The sequence below is a fragment of the Pseudonaja textilis genome, chromosome 2, assembly GCF_049901715.1.
Source record: "Pseudonaja textilis isolate UNSWEBS1 chromosome 2, rPseTex1.2, whole genome shotgun sequence".
NCBI lineage: Eukaryota > Metazoa > Chordata > Lepidosauria > Squamata > Elapidae > Pseudonaja > Pseudonaja textilis.
In genome coordinates, this window is record NC_141991.1 from 197085060 (window position 1) to 197096550 (window position 11491).

Here is an 11491-nt window from a genome sequence, read left to right on the forward strand (position 1 = left end):
TTTGGGCATAGCCAACCAGGGTTTTCACATGGGCGTTCAGGGGCGGATGGGCCAACGTCATGGTGGGCAACGCAGGGGCAAGTCGATCCAGTACATGGGCAACGGAGAGATATATGGCCAAAAAAACAAGGAGAGGGAAGAGGGGGAAAAGCAATAAATTTTAATTTAATACAAACTATACTCATTACAAGCTTAAGTTGTTCTGAAGACTTAACACAATAACGGATAGCTACATTGACTGTGGCTTAACAGTTATGGACCGTAATAATGAGTTACTTGGCCTAAACTACTTTTGAACGTTAAAAGTTGCAGTAGCAGGCTGGCTCGTGAGGGTAGACACAAGATCTGTAGAGATTCAGTTTACTGAAATCCTGGGAAATAGGGAAAGCCACTACTAATCCAGGAATTATGTGTATGAAATCTGGATTTAGGTATGTGAAATTTTAAGTACACTAGCTTCAGAAAGGTCAGTTAATGTACAAGTGATTACTACCCAGTCCTTGCTTACACCTCAGATCTAGTAACTAAAGGTTGACAGTTATAACATTCTACAAGAGTTTATTTTACAATATAATGAAAATATCAAACACAATGTGAAACAATGTAGTGCCAAATAATTCATTAAATACGAATATTACTAGATTGAAAAGATTATGCACAATAAAGATATTGCTTTTTACAAAGTTTGGTGCTAAACTATAAAGCTTAGATAATGCTAAACGTGTCTATTCACAAGAGTCAACCCACTAAAAATGTGTAAATATATTTAAAGTTATATTCACGTAAAATTCCTTCCAGATGAGAATGTAGCTACCATGCTGTTTCTATATATAAAATACTCATATGAATCTTTCTCTATTAGAGAAATAAGCCTAGCGCACAAAAAGCATTGTATACCTAAATAAAGAATAGTAATCTGTAGTGTCTTCTAAAAACAACTATTTTTAACAATTTTTAAAGTATAAAAAATTATGCTACCATTCTTTGTAGTTACTGTAAAATAAAGGATAGGAATCTCATATTACTTTATGTCTTAATTCTAAGAACGAATTGTGAGACTTGAGTTTAAAGAGGATTATAAGTGGCTTAGACTAGCTTATTACTTAAATAATACATTACTAGAAATAAATTCTTAATAGTATGTTTTGTAAAATAATCAGGGTTTAGTGTGTAAATACTCACGTCTGTACGGAGTGCTTTAATATTTTTGCCACCTTTGCCAATTACTGCTCCAGCATTCTTTAAAAAAAAAAAATGAAGTAGTTTAAAGTTTCCCAAATAGCTTCAATAAAGAATAAACTTTTTTTGGGGGGGGGGGAGGGGGAGGAAATGGGGGTTAATGTAGTCAGTAAATTGGGAAATAAACATACTTTGCTCTGAAGCAGAATGCGCAGTTCCACCATCTCATCAGTGTTCCTTGACCTTTTGAAGGCCTGTTCCTCTTCTATATCCTCAGCTGGTCGTTTGCCTAATATTTAAGAGAATAAATTGTTTACAAAAATTGTTTTTTAATGGATTCTTGAAGCACGGAAGCTCATGCATCTTTATTTCATGCACCGATAATTTATTTATCTATCATACACCTTACCACCATTACCAAAATAGCATTGACAAAGCCCTTTAAGATTGGGGAAGATAAATATTTCAAATGAATAAATGAACTATTTTGGGCCCTTTAAATTAAATTTTAATCAAAATTATAAAAATAAAGATGTTACAAAAAGAAAAATCGACAGCAAAACAAATTTACACTAATCCCTCAACCCTCACTTGGAATACAGGGAGCATGTTTCAAGTTCTAGTAAACTGTTATGGGGCTCATAATAAATCCTATAATTAGTATTGTAAATGTATTATAAATGTAGTATTATAAATTAGTATTGTAAATTTTATCATTTATAAACTTACCATTTGTCTCTGTGTTAGTAAAGGTCTCCTCTTGCTGTTCAGTCTCCATTGTTTTCAATCTTGAAGACAAAACCGATTAAATATAAATATACCGAAGTGCTCAAACAGAATCATCAGCTTTTAGAGAACATGACAGAGGTTAGCAACGGGTTGCCAGCACTTACCAGTATTATATATCTTTGCCAAGTAAATCTTCTGGGCGGGATCAACAACCCGTAGCCTATGAAAAGCAGCATACATGGAGGGATGATCTGGTTAATTTACAGGGGAGTATGTGTATCTAGTCAGTCTTGACTCCTGGCAACTACACCGACAAGGATTTTTCATATTTGTCACTGCATTTTTCCTAGAGCTGAGGTAAAGTGACTAGTCCAAAATGACCTCTATCCCTAAAGTAGGACAAAACTCAGGTTTCCTGGCTTCTAGTCCAGCACCTTAACCACTAAACTGAACTGGCTCTCAATTTACAGGTTAGGCTGCAAGAATTAACATAAAAAGTGGATCAATAAATGTATTTTAGCACATATATTGTTACTCTGCAACATTTATTCCTTTGATTAATTTTATCAACAGACCATGCTGTATTTTGGCACAATTTTAACAATTTTAATTTCAATCTGAAAGCACAAATATTTATGGTTAAGAAAAAATATCACATTTCTGCTACTTTTTTTTCTTACCAAGTGTAGGTTGCCTGCTTTGCTTGCTAAAATTTATTTCTTTTTATGTATAATTCTTTTAACAAGCAAATTACATTGGAACAGGTCATCAAAGTAAATTCCAGCATATGTAATTTTTATAACGTTTTTACAGAATATCTATATTGTTTAAATAGGAAGAACAATGAATGTAAGCTCAACCGAGAATTCTAAAATATGATCTGAACTTTTTTAGATGAACTTGCAAAATTAATGTACAATTAGGACTCAAAATGATCTAACACAGAAACCGAAATTAACCGATAATTTTAAATTTGTAATGAGCTTGATATTGCTACAAAGTACAATATTTTTTCAAGTTTAGTACAACCTCATTACAACTGGTAAAATATGCTCACTGCACACAAAGGATTTTGGTTATCTGCGGGGGAGGGGGGAAAGAAATACTATTCACAGTCCTTTTAGTAATCGACAGTAGCAACAGCTATATTAGAAGGACGCGTTAAGCATGATTAACTGTTAACTCCTGGTTTTAGGCGAAGAAAAGGTGCCTTAGCTATAAAGCAATGCTCTGTTCAAAACCGATCACCAGCTCGCTCTCAATCACGCGAGTTACGAGCAGCGGCTCGTTTCCGGCTGACAAGGCGGGCCTGATTTAAACACCTTATCCTAAACGACTCCCTCCCTACCACGATGATACAAAAGGTGAAGCCTTGCCGCGACCATAATCTGTGCAACCTCGGATGAAATGCCACTAAAAATGGCGGCTTTAACGCCAGCTTGAGCAGTAATGGCGATCACGAGCTGCTAAGGAGGAGTCCGGAGCGGAAGAAGTACCGCCACGCGGCAGCTCCACAAACACGGGATTCGCCGACTCAGGAGAACACAAAAGATGCCTGGAACCTCTTTGCCGATTTCCCCCCCCCCCTTTTCCCTGGGAAACCGAAGCGGGCGCTGGGGCCGACCGAGGTCCGTCCCAATCGACGGGGCCACCAAGAAAAGGGAACGCCTCGCGCTCTCTCCTCCTCACCCCTCCCAACTACAACCAGCCGCCATGATTCCTGCAGCAGGAGGCACTGGGACTACCAGGCTTAAAGCCCGTCACCTTCTTGCCAATCATGCGGCACTCGCAATCGACGGTGGAGGGTCAAGGACAGCCGCAGGCCGAAAAACGCCTCTCGCCGTGGTGTAGTAACCTCGGCTCACCCCTCACCCGAAGACATTTACCCATTTTAAGCACGTACCGGTTAATTTCATAGGCCAAAGTATGTGGACACTACATATACCGTTCCCACCAACAAAAGATGGAAGGGCGTTAACGGTCAGTCCGGTAAGCTCCCGGTTTCTTCACCAGGCGACGGACTAAACGCCGCCGAAACTGCCTCCCGCTGTACGATAAGCGCTCAAAAAGCAAGAGCGCGCGGACTCACCCTCGTTACTATCGCTCCTATTCGCTCGCCTGCTGAAACCTCTGAATCCTTATTGGCTGTCACAGGTGTCGTTCTTTACCTGGGGACACTATTGAGTATCCCGCCCTCCGTGGCAACTGTCGGCGCGCCGCTAACCGCTAATTCTGCTTCAGGCCGTTAAAGCGGCTGACGCTGAAACGTACCAGTAAATATCTCCTTCCACCTATCTTTTCTGTTTCCTTTCGCCCCTGTTTAGAGAGTGGGTACTTACTGTGGGGAGGGGGGAAAGAAGTTTTTTTAAAAAATTATCGATCCCAACCGCTTTACAGTCGTTACCGCCGCTTCAAGGAGAGCGAAATTAACCCTAACCAGCGCGCGCGAGGGAAAAACAAAATGGCGTCGGCGAAAACTCCGCCTCGTCCTCACAGTCGATAATGGACAGGGGGAGGAATTCTCGCGAGAGCTGAGGAAGTTTGGTTCGCGCTTTGGCGCTTAAAACAAAAGGAGGCGGGAGAAGTGGGGGAGCGTCTGGCGTCGGTGCCGTGGGGACCGAAGTGGAGTGCTGCTCCTCACCTCGTAGGGCTGGGGTCTTAGAGTTACATGGGCGCGTTCTTCTCGTAGAAGTGGTAAGAGAAAGTCTTCGGGTTTCTCATAAAAACCACTGAAATCGAACAGCCTTGAGAGAAGGGAGGGGAACCTGCGGGAAGCCCGAAAACAGCACCCTGATTGCCTATAGTTGAAATGGTATTGATTTGCACACTTTTAATTGGACAATAATCGTGCAGTTTAGTCCCAAGTGTGGTTTTTAGACGATGTCCTATTTACGTTCAGTGAATATATTTGGATGGCAATCTTTGCTGCGGGTTTCTTTGCGGGTTTTATTAAAAGCAAGAGGCCTGATAAAATGAGTTTCTTAATGGGACAGCAGTAGATATTCTATTGCTTTCCTTCATAAGGAATAATCTATGTCATTCTCTTAAATTTAAGAGAAACTAAGATATGAGAGTCAAGGTATGAAACTCATGCACAAAAAAATCTGCCAACATCCCTCCCCAAAGATTTATGTAATGCCGTTTTTTGGTTTTAAAATCCCTCCTTTCTTTTTTATCTTAGAAGAAAATGACTGCATCAGGTGTTGCACTAAGAGTGGAAACTTGGCTCTTATCTACCTGGCATGTGAAAGTGCCAATTCAATGGCTAGAAGCTTGTATTGATTGGATTGAAAAAGAACATATTGGAAGCAATTTGGCTCAGGCTGCTATTAACAAGAAAGTTTTTGAGCAGTGGCTTCTAACAGATCTCAGAGATCTTGAATACCCTGTTCTGCCTGAATTCATTTTAAATGATCCAAAAGGAGAATTGAATGGCTTTTATTCCGTGCAAATTGATTCAGTTGTTGATGTGAGCCAGCCTGCTTATTCCCAGTTGCAAAAAATAAGAGGAAAAAACACTGTAAATGAGGAAGTAACTGCTTATACACAGAGAACCTTGAGGTCATGGGAGGCAAATCCTACTCGAATGCTTCAGCTACAAATGACTGATGGTATACATCATATCCAAGGTATGGAATACCAACCTATTCCTCAACTCCATAGTGGTCTATCTCCAGGTACCAAAGTTATGATACAAGGGAAAGTTGCATTTCGTTTAGGTGTTCTTTTGCTTAAATCAGAAAATGTGAAATTATTGGGAGGTGAAGTTGATAGCCTTCTAGAGACATTTGCTTTGGAGAGAGTGCTTGCCAGATTAATTGGAGAAGAAGACTGCAGTCCTGACATTGTCAGGTCTGATATTGGCAAAAATGAAATTGCAATGCCTGATGATGAATTAGGGCTGTCTGATGAAGAGCTTTTAGCAAGTCTTGAGGAAAATGATGAAATAAGGATAAACGAAGTTCTTCCTGAAAGTGGATACTGTACAAGAAGTACCAGTTTAAATTCTACTGTGCCTTCTCTTCCTCAGAGCTATGGGAACTGCTCACAACAAAGATCCATAGAGTTAATTTCAAGAAATGAAGAACAAACTGTTTCAGTTCAAGAAAATATGGAAGGTGATTTTGATAGATTTTCAATGGACGATGACTTACTTTTAGTAGAAGAGATCCAGCAAGAACAGATACATGTTCTGAACACTAATACTAATATAAATAATCAAACTGTTCAAGAAAAAAAATCTAGTGAAAGAGCAATGTATAATACATTTGAAGAAAGCATGGCAAATTTTACTGCAAATCGCAAAAAACAATATACCCCAAATTTCGATGGCAGTAAGAAATGCTCTAAAATCTCTAATGATGGAGTAATAGTCAATGCAGAATTCAGATTGTGTTCTAAGCAGGTAGAGACGATAGAAATAAAGAATAAATGTCATAAAGTCGATTTGGATACTGCTCCTTTTACATATCTATCTGTTCTATTAAGTAGCAAGCACAGAGATAATAGGACTGTGAAAATCAAAGCATTTATAGTAACTCTTACAGGAAATCTCACAAGCAGTAATGGCTTCTGGAGTGTGACGGCAAAAATATCTGATGGCACAGCTTATCTAGAAGTTGAATTTGCTGATGAGATTCTTACAAGCTTAATTGGCTTTTCTGTGCCTGAAATGAAGCAACTGAAGAAAGATCCTGTCCTGTACCCAAAGCTTAGGGAGGGATTACAGAATTGCCAAACAGAGCTAATAGACCTCTGTTGCTTGATGACTATTGAATTTAATGTTTGCCAGACAAAAGGAACAGTAATAGTTTTGCAAGATATTAATATAAATGATTTGAATCACTTAAAAAGACGCTTAACATTTAGCAGCAGGTTATCTTAAGAAAAACCTGTATTGTAGACTATTGATTATGGTATTACTATTTGAATTCATGTTCAGTTGGATAATGGACAAATATTTTAATAATAGCACATATTTTCTTTAATTCACTCAAAATATGTATTTGCTTTACCAATGTTCAACTACTGGTTTTTTAAACATGAGAAAAATAAAATTAAGAACTTATTCCTAGAGTTTTTCATCCTTTGCACGTCTTACAGTGAGTAGAATGAAGTATATGTATTTGGAATAAACAAGTCAGTCTTCTGTTGTGATTCCCTGTCGTCATCCCCAGCTTTACAATATTGGCATGGCATTTATATCCAATATATTTTGGAAAACTTGGAAGTAATTGAAATTGTTAATTAAAATATTGCTCCGATTTTTCAAGTTTGGAAATTTGATAGCTCAGTCACTTGTGTACCATATTTACATTGTATTTAGGTATTCATACAAATCTTTAGAAATAAAATTTATTCAAAGTAGCATGGAGGTGTTTTATGAATAAATCAGGGTGAAGCCATTTTAACCTGTTATCTGACAGGATATCTCTAACAAAGAATATGATAAATGAGCCAGCTGCAGGGTCAGTGGAGAGGGTGAGAATAATTAGACATGATGAGAGCTGGGTTGAGGATAAGGAAGAAAGCAAAGATAACGAAGGGATGTCTTTAGATTTGATTTGCTACTTTAGTATAAAATACTTCTATTATGCTTTTTGGAAGCTTTAGAAAAAGGAGAATGTTTCTAGCAATTTGCTTTCTACCATAATAAATTATTTGCACTTTAAAATAAGTGTAGACTTGATTTGTCTGCAATAGATTTTTTTAAATGATATAAATTATTTTTTTCTAAAGTTAATATATTTGGCAGTTGTATCTTGACTAAGAATATTCATAGAGAGTTAAAAGATATCCTCAGCAGTGTCATGCATTCTTTTCCATTTTTATTTAAGGTAGTTCTCACTTAGCAGTACAATAGGACTTTTATTTAAATGGGATAAAACTGCAGTTTTATGATAAAGAATTGGGGTGCGATTAAATAGTGACCAGGTGTCCATTGTCTAGGGTATTATCTTCTCTAAGGGATGGATCTATGTTTAGTCAAGATTAGGGAAAATAATGTTTTACCTTATATATGGTACGTATTTTTTATAACCCGGAGCCATTGAAATGCATTGGCACCATAATGTCCTGGTAGTTGTAGTTCTAGCCCATTCGGAACATGCCTGATTGGAAACAGTTGCATAATTAATTTTCTGTTGCCTATAGTCATTCAATGTTAACCCCAATACATTTTAATTATTTTTCAGATACAACCAAATGTTTTAAATCTAGCAAACTGATGGGGAAGGGAAAAATGACAAGTAGCTGCACTATACAGGTTGCATAATGAGGTTTCCAATGGTGAAACTTTCCATTAATGTTTTTATGCCAGGTATAGACATAAAATTTTAGAAGGACGTCCAATTACATAGTGGGGGCTACCAGCTGGTGAAACTTTCCATTAATGCTATTAAAGCAAAACAGAACTCTTCAGTAGCTAATGAAATTGGAGAATAGCGCTATTGATTTTTTTTTAAGTAGAATTGGAAAGTACACTTGAAAAGAATCCCTGGAACTCTTGAAAAAATTCTTAGAATTCTAGATAATTTGCTCCAGAAGGACATCTATTAAAGCATGTTAAAAGATTAAAATGTATCTTAGTTTCCCAAAGTTATATAATGAGGCTGAAAAATAATGGCTTAAGGAGTTCAAAATAAGGTATTTCTTATTGCAATTATAACAAATTTATTCCCTAATCTGAGGTTAATTTTGAAGTGGAACGAAATGTTCAGTATTAATCAGACCAGACATATGTTCAAGTATATATGTTAAACTTTAAAAGATAACCATTGTATACTGCATAGTGGGGGATATTAACTGAGGAAAATTCTGGAAAACAAGTCAAAACTAAGGATTCTTCCGCTGAAGTTTAAAGGAGGCAGGATAGCAGAATTGCTATCACTAAGGAGATGATTCATTCTGAAACTAATAAGCTGATCACTTGCAACTGTATCAAACTGTTTGAGGGTGATTTATAACCACTTTATCATAAACACCTGTAGTTTGTTAAATATTTTTCAGGTGCTACATCATCTTAATCTGTAAGAAAAAAAATAAGGAATTACTAAATTTTGTTTAGCCCACTAAGCGCCACAGAATGTAGAGGCTGCACATTCATGCATAATAAATGTTTAAGCATTAGGTGTAGCTTTTGTTCATTTTGTTGTTTATTAGAGTTAGTTTAGGCTATCTATTTGCTTTAATGCTTTTAGTTGTTTTTATGTTATTTGTATTTTCTATGCCACTCAGAACACTGGAGTTGGGTGGTCAATAAATTTGAATAAACAAATGATTATAACAGAAATAAGGTCTTTTATCTCCCAATTCAAAATAAATACTAACGGAATGTCTTTGGTTTGCAGTAATTTAAACACAAATTTAGAAACAATAATGTAAGAAAATTATTACAATAATGTAATAATTATTAAGAATCATTGCCCCTATTCAAATACAAAAGTACAGTATTAATGAACTTCAATAATGTAAGTACTTATATATTACAAAGAATCGGAATGGAATGGAACTTGGAGATCATTTATTCCAACTCCTTGCCCAATATAATCTTATAGAGCCTGTGAAAATGGCAATTAAACCTTTGATTAAACATATCTAGAAACAGTCTTCCACTGTTCCACTAATGCACTGTTAGGGTTGTTTTCTTTTGCCTGATAACCAATTATCTAATTTAAATCCATTGTTTCTTCTATCTACTGGAAGAAATCTAAGCACTTTGGCTCCAGCTTCTATATAGCAGCCCTTCAGGTACTTTAAGACAGCTACTCAATACAGTCTCCTCCCAGTTTAAATATTCTAATTTTCCTTCCAAACCTTTATCATCATGGTTGGGGATACTTCAATTTAATGACATATTTCCTAAATTGTAGAGCCTAGAATTGTACCAATCCATTTTAGAAAGTTTGATAGTTGATCTTGTAGTTATTTCTAATACAATATAACCCATTTTTTGTAGTTGTATCACAATATTTGCTCATATTCAGTTTGTGTTCTACCAAGATATCCAGATCTTTTTTATCAGCTGAGCACAAATACCCTCAGTTAATGACCCTTTGTTCAGTGATTGTTTAAAGTTAACAGTGGTGCTGAATGAGTGGGACTTATGACCAATCCTCAATGTTCTGGCTGTCCCAACACCCCAGCAATCGTGTGACTGCGATCTGGGCTCTTGGATGTCCAGCTCATACCTAATTATGGTTACAGCATCCCATAGTCATGATTGCCAGATGCAACTTTCTGTGGTGGCTTTCCACAAAAACATCAAGGGAAAATTCATCAGGGAAGTTAGCAAGTTGCTCAGATAAGTCTCTTGCACTTGACAGCAGCCACCCCACTCCACACTGCTCACACACCAGTTCTTCACACACGCTCGTATTGTATATCCTCCCCCACCCAGCAGCAGCCACCCCAAGCAACACTGCTCGCCTTGCACCAGCCCTTTGCACACGTCCCCTACCCTGCAGTAGCTACTCGCCTGACAGCCATCTTACAAGCTGCCTGGAATATGCAACTTCCTGCTGGTAGTCCACTGATCATGCTTGTTGGAAAATGGCAGGGAGTTATGAGGAGATCCTTGCTTAAAATCCTATGAATTTTGCTTAATGACAGCAATAGGTATTGCCAGGATTGCTGTCGCTGAGTGGTATAGGCACGTGATTTCACATTTTACAACTGCAATGGAATGAAAATGGAAATTCTGGTCCCAATTTTCATAGTTAATCAAGAACTAACTTTATGGTCCTTCCAACACATGCTAGTAATTGATTTTTGGTTGAGCTAGTTTTTCCAGCGGATATTGGTGGACTCCTTTCTACATTTTATCTCATAAATATGAAATACATATTTTTTTAAAAATCTTATTGCAGCTGCATAAAAGTGTAACATTAAAAAGTTAAATGTATTTTATGATGTATGGTTATTTTATACATATCAGTGGAAATATTACTTTCCTGTTTGCAACCAACTTCTCTCACTGAAATCAAAGATGAAAGTTTTACTCCATCAGGGATGGTCCTAGCTCAATGGGGGAAAACAAGTCATAGGAAAAGATGGCATATTGCTTTTAAAAACGTTTTGTAAATTTAAGACATAAAGCCATAAACAGCATGAAAATGATGATTTGAAAATTAACTGTCATGCTTTCCAGATGCCATCATAACAGGAAAAACCCATACTATATATTCTCACTTGATTCCAGATCTAGTTCAGCTCCAGAACTGACTAACTAGATAACAGTCACATTGTTAGAAACAGGACTTGATAAATAATGCAGAAACCTCATTTACAAAATAAGGAAACTATATTGAATTTTCACATTCTGTTTTTAAAACAATACATTTATTCCTCTTTCAACATCTTCTGCTGTGCAGCTATAATTTTGGAGTATTATGTCCTGTCACTACTTCATTTGTAAGCATTCAAGGCCTGCTAAGTAATTACTGAATAACCTTCTAATGAAATGCGGTAGCGGATTCTAATTAAATTGAAAAGTTGCTTAACATCTATACCACTTAAAATGAGATTTTGCTAAACATGGGTCATAATGAGTTCTCAGAATACATTACTAACATGTATAAATGCC

The 11491-nt window shown here is 36.9% G+C and overlaps 2 protein-coding genes across 8 annotated transcripts; one reads left to right on the forward strand and one right to left on the reverse strand.

Annotated features, from left to right (window-relative positions):
* Positions 1–4404, reverse strand: LOC148127306 (heterogeneous nuclear ribonucleoprotein K-like). Of its 6 annotated transcripts, none has more exons than XM_087926773.1 (5): positions 3998–4383; positions 2073–2128; positions 1909–1967; positions 1371–1468; positions 1–1239 (listed from the first exon to the last, which is right to left on the reverse strand). In XM_087926773.1, exons 3-5 carry the CDS (start codon positions 1955–1957, stop codon positions 1087–1089), a joined length of 300 nt encoding a protein of 99 aa, XP_087782899.1. In that variant the 5' UTR covers positions 1958–1967; positions 2073–2128; positions 3998–4383; the 3' UTR covers positions 1–1086. The 6 variants fall into 6 exon arrangements, with proteins under 6 accessions (XP_087782899.1, XP_087782896.1, XP_087782898.1 ...); XM_087926770.1 differs by having other exon boundaries at positions 7–1239; positions 4248–4404; XM_087926772.1 differs by lacking the exon at positions 3998–4383 and adding an exon at positions 3812–3986 and having other exon boundaries at positions 7–1239.
* Positions 4405–4464: 60 nt separating this feature from the next.
* Positions 4465–9036, forward strand: RMI1 (RecQ mediated genome instability 1). Of its 2 annotated transcripts, XM_087926777.1 has the most exons (3): positions 4465–4602; positions 5090–5537; positions 5939–9036. In XM_087926777.1, the coding sequence occupies exons 2-3, from the start codon at positions 5096–5098 to the stop codon at positions 5989–5991; spliced, it is 495 nt and encodes a 164-aa protein (XP_087782903.1). In that variant the 5' UTR covers positions 4465–4602; positions 5090–5095; the 3' UTR covers positions 5992–9036. The 2 variants fall into 2 exon arrangements, with proteins under 2 accessions (XP_087782903.1, XP_026559641.1); XM_026703856.2 differs by having other exon boundaries at positions 4497–4602; positions 5090–9036.
* Positions 9037–11491: the final 2455 nt, after the last annotated feature.